This window comes from Corvus hawaiiensis, chromosome 3 (assembly GCF_020740725.1).
Source record: "Corvus hawaiiensis isolate bCorHaw1 chromosome 3, bCorHaw1.pri.cur, whole genome shotgun sequence".
Taxonomy (NCBI): domain Eukaryota; kingdom Metazoa; phylum Chordata; class Aves; order Passeriformes; family Corvidae; genus Corvus; species Corvus hawaiiensis.
This window is the reverse complement of record NC_063215.1, coordinates 37,334,169-37,349,809: the sequence shown is the minus strand read 5'-3', so window position 1 is coordinate 37,349,809 and position 15,641 is coordinate 37,334,169. Positions and strand designations below refer to the sequence as shown.

Sequence of the window (15,641 nt, the reverse complement as noted above, 5' to 3'; positions counted from 1 at the left end):
GATTTTCAACAAGCAACCATTGCATTAAAACTTCAGTAAAATCCCACAATGCTATGCATTTAAATGTTAGAAGTGAAAGTCCTTGGGAACATCTTGATTCTAAATTGCTATTTAAAATCTGTGCTTCAGTCTTATCACTTCTGTCACTTAATGCCAGTCAGCAGCCCCAACAGATAAGATAAATGAAACAGACCAACTGTTCCTGGAATCAACAGACACAGAAAAATCTTTAGTGTCTAAATTCGAATATATTCAGGGATTTTTATATACACATTGAAGATGTATCTTCAGGTTTCTCATTTTCACTTAGGTTTCATCCAGTGGTCTTGTTAAATCTACTGCAATCATATGAGTAGTGGGAGATGATCCTCCTCGGAGACCCTTCAGGAAAATCTGGGGTTTGGGTACATTGCTTGCGTTGTCACGCTTAGTCTGGGTGCCGACATCTTTTGGCAAGTACACTTGGGTGACATTCTCTCTTCTCATGTGGCTGAGATCAGTCTGCATGGCATGAGTTAACTTGCGGCGCAAATTGGCCTAAAGACACAAAAAGAATCAGATTAAGGTAAACTTTGAACATTTTAGCACTAGTATATACTTAGGAGTGTTTGTCTATTTTACATCCATGGGCTTCACAAACCTGGAACACGGCCCGCCTTACCCTCCTGTCAATACTCGGTTGCGACTGTGATTTGTAACTCCTGAACTAACAGGATGTGTGAACAGCACTTTAGGTAGCCCACACAATTTTAAGTGAGTCTCTTTATAATTTCATATTTTTCATTGGTCATTGTCCTTCAAATTTTTTTAAATGCTTCACCTTTGTTTTGTTAGAAAAAAATGTTTTCATGGCAAGTGCTTCCAGTCTTTGTCTGGTTTCTGCCAAATGTGATGAGGTTTAGGGGATGGTGCCACAAAGTATTAGATAAAAGTGAAAAAATGCCTTCTTACACCAGGTTGCTCACTAACTCCTTGACAAGGTGTAAAAGTTAGGGTAATTTATGATTAAAGCTGGTTATTCACAGAAATTGCTGTAGATACAACAACAAAACCACTTCTCACAAACTGTTAGTATTCTAAAGCCAGCACTTGAAACAAAAAAAATGACTGAGCCTTCTATGTCAGCAACGATGTAAAACACTGTAAATTATAATATAATGTTCTTCTCAAAATATACAAAATACAGTCTCATGTGCTGGAATTCAGACCCCTCCATGTAAGTGAGAAAGTCCCTGAAGTCCAGTCCAGTCAGGGAAGATTGGAGTCAGTGGAAGCTGGAGAGTGATACAGCTGGCCAAATGTTCTAAATGTTGTATCAGGGCAAGTTAAAACATTCTCCAGACTCCACCACTGAGGTCTCTCTCTGCTGGAATGTTAGGTGAAGCACGTAAATGTAGGCACATTTTGGTACCTTAATCTACAACCAAATTTTATACACAGAGTCATCAAGGAGAATCCAGAAAAGAACAATAAGGAACTTACAGAGGAGATGGCATGGGAAGAAAGACAATATATTAAGTCTTTTCTTTTTCTGAGGGTTTTAATGACTGAATTACAAGGAACTGGGCTTGCAGAAAGAAACAAATGTGAGCTAAAAATATTACTTCTAACAGCATATAGGTGTTCTAACAAAGTAATATTTTACACTTCATACCACTACAAGTGCTTTGGTTAAGTATGAACAACACAAAAAACCCTAAAGGCATCTGAGCTCATCCTCTAACAAAACCCACAAATATGTCTGATGCTCTCCTGAAGTATCAAATTCATTGATGCACTGATAAACTATTTCTGTCATTTCATCACCTTGATATTAAATGTTTTATCACCTCCATATTACAAATGAGCATAGTCAAAGCACTTTTGCATGCATCTGGGTTTCAGCTCCACATCACTAATCTCCCATTTGGACAGCTGAGGCTCAAACACCCTTAGTACTTTAAAGTACTTTCTCTAAATATTTCAAACTAACAAGCTACAAATTTGTTTGTGAATGGTCTTCATGACCAGATTTTGGAAGATATCCACTTCTGCTTATGCTGAAGAGCCATTGACCACATCTTATGTTTATTTATGTACTTTTGTCCTTTACAGAAGCAAAAGAGGCTTTTAGCTAGGTTTCTTGTACACCTAATTGGCTTCTTTTATATACCTCAGTAACAACTATTTCTTAGAATCCTTTATAAGCTATCAACATTGGCAAGACTCCTCAGTTCAAAATTCTGGATTCCTTTTATAATGTTAGAGATTTCGTGGCAAAAAGAAAAACAGAAAGGAAATAGGCTGCCCAGCGGACCACAGGCCTTCACAGTGCATCTGTTCACAGAAGAAAAAAAAATCCCTTTAAATATTCTGTGTTCAGTTGATATTGTTAACTGCAATATTCCCTGTACTCACAAGTTGTTCATTTTGATTGAATTGTGAAAATCAGGTGCTATACCTTGACAACTACTTGTGCTGGCAAACCTTAGAAAGAAGCTTCTGAAATATATGCTGTTAATTGAAAAGTTTTTATGTACGTATGTGGTCAACCTTCTATGGACAGACTGATTTCCAATCCATCAGAAAATCATCATGATAGTATGACAAACATTTGCTCTGGCTTTTTTTTTCCCAAATAAATTATATATAGTATCTTCAACCCATTAAATCGATTTGAATGTAGAACAACTTTAATATTCCATGCAATTCAATTCAAAACAACAAACTCTTATTACATAAGGAAGGCAACTGCAAAATTTGAAATTAAGAGATACAGCAGTGGAAGCACTGCTCAAAAAACAGGGAAAAATATGGAAGAAGTGAGAGAAGTCTAGAAATAAGGAGAGAAAATACCTAGAAAAAAAAAACTGAGCCAGTTGTAATGAAGTGTATGTCTTTGAATAAAAGGTTAGATTTATGTTTCAAGGAACAAAAGTTAAGAATAATTTATTCTCAACTTTGTTATATAACAATGTAAATCTGGTAATAACAGTACAAACCAATTTTATAGCTTTTCTTCTCAGTTCCCATTCATTCCATTCATAGGATCTCACAATAGTTGGAGGCAAGATATGAGTATCAGTTTGAGTACCACTGTCACGCTTTGGGGGTGGTTTCATCGAATATTTGCTTGCATTTCTGGCCTGAATGAAAAAAAACAACCAAAGCCAAGCAAGGCATTAATGAGAAGAATACAGAGAAATAGCATATGGATATGCTACTCTTTAAAAGCAAGTAGAGACCTGCAAACCACAAGTGGATAATGATTTTTACATTCAACAATATTTTTGTTCCCCACACCTCTGCTAAAAGGAAAACATTAAGTATCTGATAGATTTAATTTCTGACAGAAAACCCTTGAGGCAGAGGCCACAGCTGAGTTGCAGGCTCCTGGATACCTAGTGAGTACTTAATTGTTGGCTTTTGGAAAAAAAAGGGTCCCACTACCACCAGTATTTTATGATGCAGGCACCTCAGTTTGTCTTTATGAATGGACAAAGTATCACAAATCATAACTGGGAGAAATGCACACATCTCTGCTACAGCTGGGATATAAACTATGTTTCACACCAAGGGCCAGTTCAAGACTACATTCTTTCCACTGCTAGGGACCTAAAATTCACAAGTGGATCACAGGGAATCTTGTCTATAAATCCAAATCAAGTCTTTGAATTTCACACAGTAGGGCCATCACATAACTCTCCTATTACTTTGTCTGTTATTTTGTAGTATGTTCCATAACTTCTGTCCCCAGGTATCACTACACCCTCATCCAGCACACATGGATGGACTGCTAAGCTAAAACTCCAGTTAACACGATATCTGACTTATCTTCTGTTGCATTTATTTACTGTTCTTTTAAGCTACTTTTGCAAAAATGAGGAAAATAAACATCAGACACAAGACCTGCCTAGGCTGTGGACTAATAGCTTTTATCACTGCCAGAATGCTTTGGATCTGCATATTCTCCTATGAAGAGATAAGGTGAAAATGACATTAAGTAGGAACATTTTTTCAACACTGAAGACCTGGAAAAGATGGACCTTCAGACAGGCAGAAGAGTTTATTCTTCACTAAAGATAGGTATCATCTATTCTCTTTTAGAAAGGACAGGCCAATCAGTGATGCAGCAGCTGTTCCGCAAGAGGCATGGGCAGTGTGTACCTGTGCATGTGGAACAAGGTATTCAAACTGATGATGGAGCTCAAGCAGTTGAATTAGCTCTGGATATTCTTTTGCTTTTTCTACATTCAATTGAATGAACTTATCTGGATCTTGAGCAAAGATGTATGCAGCTTCTTTTGAACTGAAAACATAACATTTCTCCTTGTGCTTCAAAATTCCAATAGCAGGATTTCCTAAAAATGAGAAGAAAAGCCAACCCAAAACAAACTCCACAAATTACAATAGTGAACAGTATGATATCCAATACAAAAGACATTTGTAATCAAGATTCTGTGTTTCCCTCAAGTTAGTTTCACTTCCTTCTTTTTCTGAACTCAGTATAAACCCTTGAAAGCAAGCTTTTTCAAATATAGAAAAGTCTGTTTTGTTAGGCCAGTAAAACTGCTTTTGATCAGTTCACATCCAGCATGCCTTAGTGCATGTCTCAGAAAAACAACAAATCAAACACATATAGCAAAGGCATAAGAAACCAGTCTCTACTCTCAAATGTTTCCCCTATAATCTCCAGCAAATATCTGATTGCAGATCAGCAGTGCATTTATACCAAAGAGCATAACACTGAGAATAACTGAAGAAGCAGATAAAGCAGCTGGGAAGCTGAACAATAAATTAACAGAGAAAATGAAGTGTCAATAAAGGCCAAATAACTTATATGGGAAAACACAAACTGATATCAAGGACAGTGGCAGGCTGTGCTTCAGATGTCATTGCCCAGGAAAGACCAGAATCATCATAGACAGTGCCCTGAAAATACCCAGTCAAAAAAGGAATTATTAGTATGCAAACAGAGGAGAAGAAAACCAACATTATAACAACCTGTAGGCTACATTTGTAATAATACATTTTGTTCCAATACAACAGAACAAGTAAAAGGGATCTAGGAGTGATCAAAGGCTTGTGATACCTTTCATAGAAGGAGTGGTTAAAGAAGAAGCCTCCTCAGCATTAAAAAAAAAAAGAAATAATATGATAGCGGGTTATAAAACCATAAATTGTGTGCAATATAAAATTACTATTTACTAGATTTCTTTCCTTTAATAGAAGGACTATCAAGTCTTTGTTGAAATTATCAAGCCAGAGCTTAAAACCATCTCAAGAAGAGGTACCTTTTCATAGCATATATAATTGTGGGGCTCTTGAGAATAAGAATATCCCATGGCAAACTCTAGATGGATTCAAAAATCAATTAGATAAATGAAAAACCTCTTTGAAGGATTATTTAACAGAAGGTTACAGACTCAACATTAATCAGAGGAAATCCCATAACTGCTAGAACAAGGAAAGATATAATAAAGGAAGGATCACTCTGACTGGAATTCTCGTAATTTTAAAGTGTTCATGACTGTCCATGAGCAGTAATCAGATACAGGGCTAGAGAGACCTTCAGTCCAACTCAGGACAGATGTTCTCATGTGCAATACTAAATAAGTGTAAATAAACTACATTGCCATTGAAACAGCTGTTCTTTAATACTGACAAGTAAATGGCCATATTTTCCTCCCAAACTCCAGTAGGTTTAAAAAAATTCTATATGGACAGGTTCTAGAAAGGATAGGGAGACAGAAAACATGAACTAGGGTAGCTGAAATAAGGCTTACTTTCAAGACAAATGAGCCTAGAGAGACAAAAATTCCTACAATTAGTTGACTTAATCAAGTGCACTTTTGCACTCTTTTCAGGAAAGATTTTTAGTACTTTCTCATGACTATTTAAAAATACACGTGATGTAGGCATTAATGGCTATATTTGCAACATACAGATACACAAAATAGAAGGAATGGTCATTTCCCTATGCCTGCATTATAGCACATTAACAACAGTAAACAAACCTGTATTCTGCTACAGTGGAGGTGATACAGATGCACACACAGCAGGAAGAAACGTTTCTCCACCCATCTTGTTTCTGCCCCTGCTTGCTCTTCAAGCCCTCCTACCTTCTACTAAGGGCAGTTTATTCATGTATTTAAAGAACCATACTTTAACAAGGGAAATAAGCTAGCTGAGGTGAAAACTGCAAATGTGGAAAAACAGTATTCCAGCTTTGACGTAAGAGGATGCATTCAGAATGCCTTTACATTTTCCCTAGTCCTTGTGTAAATATATAGTATGGAAAATGTCTAACTACAAAGCATACCTACTAGGGTGAGACCTTTCACACCAATTGAATGTGCACAGAAACCATGGTACTGGATTAGCAACTCATCAAAATCATCAGTAGTCTCTGGAAAAAGCCATTCTTGGTTCTTGAAATCAGAAACATTCACTCTGGTTTCTACGAAAAGATAAAGGAAGGATTTCAATATTAAAATATCAGATGTTTAGAAGATAATAATATTACAGGATGACCAGATTATTCTGATTTTCACAGGATGACCTGCAGTGCCCAGATCCCAAAAGCCAAACTTTAGTCCTGCCTTGAAAGAGAACCTACTGAAAAATCAGTCCTGCAGGAATCTTCTTTAGTAGCATTAGTTTTCTCTGGAAACAGGGGACAACAACAGGAAGGTAATATCTTATTCTTCCATTTTGTTTTCACCCACGCATGTATTACAAACTCCCTGGCATAACACTTGGTTCCTAGGGATACCATCTTACAAACAAACACTTCTGGTAACTGAAACCCTGCTAAATTATCTTGTTTATCACCTACCCCTCCATTTCCAAAGTTCTGAAAGGTATAAAAAGACACAAATACACTTTAAAGTCTTTTAAAATATTATATATATTCTCTGATCATTCTGCCATTTTTGTAAGGTATGCTTGTATCTAGAAGCTACATTTAAATTTTACATGTAAAAATAAAATTCCAAGCTACACTACATGAAAGTGTAAATCTATACCCTACAATGCTTATTTTAATTTACTGTGCAAATTCTGAGTATTAAAAAATCAATATATACCACCTTCTGTAAAGCACCTTTTGTAAAGAAAATTCCAACTACAAAATCTTGGAAAATGAGGGAAAACAAACAAGTATTAACTTTCCATACCCATGGTTTCTTTTATCCTTTCCTCATCACTTTTCACAGTCACTCCTTCCAGAAAACGTGTTAGCATTTCCTCTGGAAAAAGCTGTGATTGGATTTCCAAGAATTGTTGCAGATTGTCAGTCATATTTGTGAGGAAGCTTAGCAGTAGTTTTGCATCCTGAAAGCCGGTCCAAAGCTTAGAAAGTTCCATAAACAGAGGCTAGAACATAAAGAAAATGATCCGAACTGCAGATTTGTTTTATGTCTACAGTGTAACCCAAGCACTGTGCACAAAAGTCTCCGCTATGAACAAAGCAGGGCTGATCTCCAAGGCCTTCAGCAACCATAAATTCAAGGGGAACTCAGGGACACTGTAAGAGGAGCTTCCACCACATATGCCTAAAGCAAGTATATCCAGCATGTCATCCCACAGGCAAGAATAGTACTTTTCTGTATTTTACTCCAAATAAATGTATTCTGTGACCATGCCTTGAATTGAGCACTTCATTGACAATACAGTTTTATAACTGAAAATATGGTGTACAGGAATAAGGACCAGAAGGAACACAGCTGATTAATTACCAAACTAGGTAAAACCACACCTAGGTACAAACTATCAGGCTTTTTAATTTTGTCTGCCCTGTTTCCAGAGTGACTAGGTACTGCAGCCCCATGTGTGCCAAATGGAAGGGGTGCAGGCCTCTTCAAAGTGCTCCATGGTTCAGGGCAAAACTGGAAGCTGCCCTTCCTGGCAGTGATGCTGGTGTACAGGTGTAGGCACATAAAGAGGCAGCCTATAAGCTTTAAGTATAAATGCTGTTTTCAATGACAGTGACATAAAAAGTGCCCTGTTACATCTAAACACACAGAGAGCATTTACAGGAAGAGATTCAACCAATCTGAAATGTGCACTTAACAACACATTTTATGCATGTTAACATTATTGTAAGAACAGCCAACAGAGCCAGCTCTGGAATTCATCAGCATTGCTAATGCTGTGGAAATGTTATGGTTACAAAAATGGAAGAAATTAAAGGAAGGGCAGCAAGATCAAAAACATTCTTAATAGAAAAAACAAGGAATATTAATGAAATGTACTATTTTTCCTAAAACAAATATTTACTACAGATATAGGCCTTATCCTATGCTTTTAAAAGACAGAATGCCCTGCTTCTCTACCTTTGTAGAGGATCCAGCTTGTCAACAACAAGCCAAAGACAAGAGAAGTTATTTAAATGGTGTGTTAATATAAAAATCTGGAAAGGATCTGAAATCAAAAGGCATTATATATTCCGTCTTCAGCAGAGAAGACAAAACAACTAACCAACCTGGAGCAAAAAAAAATTCTAGGAAGGCAGCAAACAACAACAGTCACCTTTTAGGGAAAGGGATAAGGTAGATCAGTCACTTAAGCCCCACAAAGATACAGAAGAGAAAAAACTGCTTTGAACAGCTGGACAAGAGGGGAAAATGTTCTCCAAATGAGAACATCTGGTTTATAAAATCAAAAGCATACATAAACTGAAGCTTGGATCACTCAGATAAAGTGCTGTTCCTAAGAGTTTCCAGCTTGGATGCCCTTATGGAAAGTGTAAAAAATAAACTGAGTAGGTGGAGGTCATAATCTTCCTCTTCCTCCACAGTAGGCTTTATTTTGCTTTCTAATAATTAGCTTAGAATGTTGAAAAATAACCTAAAATATGGATGAAACTGCATGCTGGTGCAGGAGCTAACCACAAGGAATTGGAATGGTAATCAAATCACACAAAATAACGAGCTGTTACATGAAAAGCAAATTAAATGAAGCTGGTTTCTAGCATATTTCTCTCCCGTTTCCTTTATAACATGCCAGCATAATAATCCCAGGTTTTCCCAGGCTCATCAAGCAGCCTCCCCCATAATACCTGTAGTTCACAGCACTCATTCCCTCTCCCCCCAATACCTCCCTCCCATGTCCTGTAGCTCCCAACCAAGGGTGCAACAGTACAGAATATCAATCCTGCAGAGGTACCTTCAGTGGCTGCTCACTGGCCAGGCAGCACACAAACCATTAGAGCCTTACCAAGACTTGATCTTGGTAAGGCTCTAATTGTGTGTTTCTAGTTGCTCTTTTTTTTTTTTTTTTTTCCACAAAACTTGCAGAAAATGACATATTTTGAGATCTTTGGACTCTGACAAATGTGACTGAAACTTGCCAACAGGTTCAGAAGCTATTGTGAGGGGAAAAGAGGCTGACACCCCTATCACAGAAACCCAGTTTCTTCAGAAAAATTATATCAGTGACTCATACTGTAATTACAGGGATTGCTATCTAAGGGAACTTTTAAAGAATCACACTCTGATGTGCTGTTTTCTGCAACCATTATGTTCTTACAGTTTCTGCAAGGAACAGGAAAGAATATTTACACACACAAAAAAGGAAAATATCACTGTAAATCTACAAATACTGACAAATAACTCAAGACACTTACAGTAAAATACCATTTAATTCCTTTGCTCCTTTATTGTACCTTGCCTTTTTTATGCCTTAAGAGCAAGTCTTTTAGTTGTCCCTTCAAAAATCACAGATGATACTGTAATATAGAGAAAAAATATGCAGCCCCTTTCTTAATATAAACTAGTCAAAAACACACCAGCAAAGTATCTTACTTTAATAATTTCTTTCTATTGAAGAAGTAATGGGTTTTCCATTTGTAATACTTACAAAAACGTCTTTGGACTCTATGGAAGTCTTATCCTGCATTCTGTTTTTCAGTACCATCATTGTTGCTTCAACCTGAACACCCAATGATTCAACTTCTTGAGCATTTGTAATTGCATCAGACTGGAAAGAGAACTCCAGGTAAGATGCATCATACTCAAAAAATCAAGTATTTAGTAATAAGTATTTACTTGGATCTCTTCATTCAACTATTTTCAGAACAACTGTTTTAGGGAACAAAATGTACTCTAGCTTTCTACAAAATACATTTTTCCTTAAATGTTCAGGTGTTTAGACACTTCACTCACACATAAACTACCAATTTTTATAGAAAATCCTCTACATTTTCCCAATGAAGAGAACAAAATAAAATAAAAAATATTTTTTCAATGCCTTATATAGGAAAGACTAATAAATGCCTGCAGTTTCTCAAAACACAAATGAAAAGCTCTTCATTAACAAGCATTTAAGCTGTATTCTTCAAAGATTTTTGATGACTCCATATATTTTGGGGGTGTCTGCAGACTAAAATTGAGATAATTTATGGATTCATCACAGAGATTTTTTCTCTCATGCCTTTTGGGGCAGAGAATCATTATGCAAACAACTCTTTAATGGTGGACTTGACAGTGCCAGACTAATAGGATAATGGCTGGACTTGATGATTTTAAAGGTATTTTCCAACCTAAACAATCTATGGTTCTTTATCTAAAAATATATTTTATTTTATTTCATTTATTTCCGAATAATTTCTCTTATATTTCTGTCCTGTACAAGTAGGTAAGCTGAAGACATTCCATCTGCAATAAAAGTCCACAGGATATAACACGATGATATCTCACCAGAAGGATGCTTAGGAAGCTTTCGTACTGTCTCACATTGAACAGTGCTTCTTTTAATTTAAAAGTACTAAGCCGGGAATATCTGTGGGGGTCTTCCTGCATGGATTCCAGCAGGGCTGTGTACTGGTGGGCTAGCAGCTGGCAGGAATTCAGACGTTCATCGACAGTCTGTGTAGCTGACGGAATGGCTTCATTCAGGATGGCTGGCACTATTCACGTAGAATAAATACGAAATATGTATAAAAAGAAATAATGAAATCATTATCGAATGGTTAAAGTGCAATATTTGAGCATAATGGTCCTCTAATAAAATTTTAATTTCTAAATTTTGTCCTCATATTCATGCATTTCCAAATACTTGCGAACCAGATTCAACCACCCTATCTCACTAGTCAGGTTGTTTCAAATATTTAGAATTACAGATGTGGAAATATCACAGTGAAGTCAAGGAATGTGAGAAAGCTTGCTTTATATTAGATGCAACTCTGTTGCTACAACTGACATGGGTTTCCTGAGAGAATCTGCACAATTTTGAATTCTCAGTTTCCTAATTTGTAAAATATTAATAACAGTTACAGGCCTCCCTGGGATGGGAAATTATTGGAGCAACTCCAGTGAAGAAGGCCGGGAAGAATGAATTGGGAATACCCAGATCAAATGCAGTTGTTTACTTACAGTCCTCAATGCCGCTTCCTCCTTTCTGGCACTGCTTGTTGTACAAACGAATTCCTGTGACTAGCATGGCAAGATCTTTCAGCTGTTGTTCTTTGTCCTTCTTACTGAGTGGGATGAAAGTAATCATCTCTGCCTGGAGGAATACACTCTGCAAGGCAGCTATAAGCATTACAAAGTGGGAGAAAACCCTCAATATGAGGGAACAGAAAAGAAAATCATTAAATAAGAAAAAATACCCTCTCCTGAACAAATGCAAAAAGTAGGAAACCCATAGGAAATTTACACTTCAAGGCTGAGCAATGACAGTTTGGATAGTAAGCATTTATCACAGTTTACCCTGTTTGTATCTAAATGTCAGCAAAGAGAAGGTGAAATTTTATTTTTCAAGAAGAAAAGCCCAATTTCACAGCTGGGAGTTTACTGACCTGTTACCTCCCTGACAGCCTCAATATCTGTTGGGGCTCCCAGGCCAGATCTCAGCAGCACATAGGTAACAATCTTTTGATACATATTCTCTCTTTCTTCTTGTGCACGTGCACCAGCCTCTGTGATAGCTCTGACCATAGGAGCCAGTTTTCCTTCCAGAACATGCTGCTGCTCACTGAGTAAATCATCTAGGAAACAAGGACGCTTAGAAAGTGCTATCTAAATTCTTTGAAATCTGGCTTATACAGAGGGTACAATTCATTTCCACAGTCAGAGCACCCTCTTAAGGTTTCTGAAGCACAGGTATGTGGAAGAGATGTTCATAGTACCACACCATTAGAATTTAATACAGAAGAGTTACACATTAATATAATTAGCATGATTAACATCAGCCAGTAGAGTCCTGAGAACTATTCAGGCCAAATTAAACAGCAAGTCTCTGGCTCTCTGGACTCCTCTGACTGTAGGACATATTTCAAACACACCAGAACTTACATGCTCAAATTTGAACACTACTCAAGATCTCAAAAACTTGCTGGAGTTACTTAGCTTATAGAGTTCAGAGGATTTAGGAGCAGCTCCCAGTGTTGCTAATTTTTGGGTTTAATCCATGCTACTAGGAAAATATTTTCATTATCTCCCCACACAGAAATGCTTTTCTCATGTCTGTACTTGTTCTGTGTCTTCTATTTCCCAGCCAGCCTCCACTGTCCCATTGAGATCTGAAGTTACATTTACAGCAGAGGCATTTTCCCCATCTCATTTTATTTTCACATTCCCATTCTCAGACCATATGAAATTACTACTGATGAGACAAAAATGTACTCAATTAAAACTGTAACTGATTGTTCAAGATTACTCACATCTCCCAGTTAGGGATATTGATAAAACACTGAGTTCTCTTTGAGATACATGAGCAGAGTTCTGAGTGCCTTCAGACACACAGGTGCAGGTGCAGGTGCAGGTGCAGGTGCAAGCTTTTCTTGCTGAAAACAGCTAACCACTGAACCTGAAAGTGTAATTGTCCTCAAGCAACCTAATACATTCTATTCAGTAAATCTCTCAGACAGGATGAGAAGAGTGTACTCTCAAATTTTATGTACGCTTTTCCCTGCTATACCCATTCTGAAACATCAGACTCCTGTACAGTAAATTTCTCATGGGATTTTTATTTTGCTTTACTGCCAGCATTCATTTAACAGTAATTACTATTATTAAATTCTAAACTCAGCATCAACTTCTATGAAAACATATTAGAAATTACCTCGGTTTGCATAGTTCATATCAAAGTAAACTTGCATCTTAATTGTGCTTAGGGATGGGTTTGTTGTGTCAAGCAGTCTGGTAACACAGCGCTAAAAAGAGAGTCAGAGAAGTGAATTCTTTCTCATCTCTGGGGAAACATCTGAACTGACAGGGATCTACTACAGGTTTCACAACAGCTGTAGAGCCCCCTTGCTACCATTCTCTCCATATAAAGCTTTTCTAAGGCATTTATTTACAGAAACTGTTGTCTTTAGCAACAGAACCATGAGAATAAAGTAGCACTAGAATTTTGAAAGTGTGCATGTCATTTTAGTTACAGGAACAGGTAGAAAATAATGCTGTAGTCTTAGCTAAATACTGACTCTCAACATCATGTCAGAATTACCTGGATAAGATCCTGCATATTGTTTTCTGTAAGGATTCGATCAATATTAAAGTCATTTCTTGGATCTAAAACAACAGCTTTCACCTAGAGATTGCCAAAACAAAGATACTAATTTACATCTCAAAATATCATCTTCACACCTCACCTTTTATTTTCTGAAAAATCTCAGATGCATTCAGTATTTCTTTTACTATTCATTTTTATCCATTTCAATCTTTGATAATGAAACAAAATCACTTCATTTCTCATCTAGTCAGCTTCAATCTCAGTTCTCAGGTGCAAATGAAGAAAAAAACCTTTTTTTTTGGAAAAAACATTTAAATACAGCTCCTTTGAAAATTACTTGGAAAAATATTTTCCTAAGTAACATTTTTTGAAAATCCATCATGGTTGTTTATAAACTTCTTTGTTGGTGTTATAGTCATCAGTATAAACACTTACCATTTGAATAAAAAACCCATAGTATTCTGCATGCAGCAAAATATGTGCATGTTTGCAGTTGGTGTTCATGCTGGGTGCCTTGCCAGCCACTTGTATGAATTTTTTACTCATTAAAATCTTCCTGCTTAATTGATTAATACTGCTTTTGAGCCCAATCTATTTTCTAGATCTGTAGTGTCACCTTTAGGGGAAAAAATAGCAGATTAACAGTACGGCTGTGAACCATTTACATTTATACACAAGTTTATCAAGAGCTGATCAACAATTTAAAAGGAACCTAGCTCCATCTTTCTTCAGACACATCTCTGGAGGTGCATTCAGACTATATTCTGCAGCAGTGCTATGTCTCCTAAGAGAAGCCAAAATGTAAAATGCTTTTAGGATACTTATGGTTGTCTACCAAGGACAATACTGAGACTGATTCCATTAAATTTTCACTTTAAGTGGGATCAGAGCCCACTCCTTCAAATATTCAGCCCATTTGTACTACCTGGCCCTGTGTGAACAGAGAAACAACAAAAAAAATTATCCATCACAATAGAGAGAGGAGGTAAACATCGAAGAACAAATATAGGTGCTGCATTAAACATTCACCTATGGATCACACATTCATTTATGAGATTGTGAAGAAACGTTATTAAAACTTGAGAACACTTTTCCATTTCTGAAAGAAAATAATGGTAATCTGCCTGCATAACAAAACTGAGAAAGAGCTCTGAGTTGGAGTTCAGAGAGTTTCCAAGACTCAGGACCTGCAGCCTTTTTGGGGCATTATATTCACACAGATTTCAGGGGAATAAAATACTTTTACAGGACCCTTTACTAGATGTCGCTGGATGCCCCTTTAAAATTTCTCAATGCAGGCAATTGGAAACCAAGAGATTTCCAAGCTCAGGTCAGCCCTGAAAGCCTCAGCTGCCGCCAGCCCCTGAACGCTTCCCTTCGCGCTTACCATGAAGGCCACCAAGGTTTCAGAGAGGGTCTGTCCCTGGGCAGCGCACTCCAGGCCGACTTGGCGGATTATTCTCTTGATCACGCTTTGGGTCAGCTCGCCGGACATGCTGGCCAAGCACACACGCCTTAGCGGGGTTACATTCACTTCAGCGAGGGTTCCTCTCGGCGCGGCCCCGCCGGGCAGCCCGTCCCGACCCCAGAGCGCGCCCGCGGCCGCTGGCGAGGGCGGGAGGGGCCGCGGCCGAGCGCCAGCCCCGGGCGTTGCCATGGGGACGCGGCCCAGCCCGGCCCGGCCTGCCGGGAGAGCGGCGAGGGGCACGCGGCGGTGTGAATTGACACACAGCGCATAGGGAGACGCGTGTTTGTACAGGATGTATGGGTCGGTGTGCGTGCAGAACATACACGCCTGCATATATGCCCAGCTGTAGAGGCACAGGAGTGTAGGTGTGTATGGGTACATGAACATCTCAGTGCACACACAAACCGTGTGCGTGGACGTCTGCGGCTATGGCTGTATGTAGGTGCGTGTAAATATACATACATACATGTGTATAAAGACACATGCATACCGTCCGTGGGTATACATACCTTAATACCAGAGAATCGTTAGGGTTGGAAGGAACTTCTAGAAATTATCCAGTCCAACCCCGCTGCCAAGGCAGAGTCACCTAGAGCAGGCTACTCAGGAATGTGTCCACGTGGGTTTGGAACATCTCCGGAGGGACATCCACAACCTCCCTGGGCAGCCTGTTCAGTGCTCTGCCACGCTCTGTGTAAAGTTCTTCCTCATGTTGAGGTAGAACTTCTTGTTTTAG

At 38.1% G+C, this 15,641-nt stretch overlaps 1 protein-coding gene across 2 annotated transcripts; it reads right to left on the bottom strand.

Moving 5' to 3' along the window:
- Positions 1–228: 228 nt before the first annotated feature.
- On the bottom strand, positions 229–15,052 carry CFAP206 (cilia and flagella associated protein 206). Of its 2 annotated transcripts, XM_048299925.1 has the most exons (12): positions 14,825–15,052; positions 13,432–13,515; positions 13,045–13,135; positions 11,780–11,968; positions 11,355–11,513; positions 10,680–10,888; positions 9,841–9,960; positions 7,158–7,356; positions 6,302–6,439; positions 4,147–4,340; positions 2,982–3,125; positions 229–537 (listed from the first exon to the last, which is right to left on the bottom strand). In XM_048299925.1, the coding sequence occupies exons 1-12, from the start codon at positions 14,930–14,932 to the stop codon at positions 307–309; spliced, it is 1,866 nt and encodes a 621-aa protein (XP_048155882.1). In that variant the 5' UTR covers positions 14,933–15,052; the 3' UTR covers positions 229–306. The 2 variants fall into 2 exon arrangements, with proteins under 2 accessions (XP_048155882.1, XP_048155883.1); XM_048299926.1 differs by lacking the exons at positions 13,045–13,135; positions 14,825–15,052 and having other exon boundaries at positions 13,432–14,815.
- Positions 15,053–15,641: the final 589 nt, after the last annotated feature.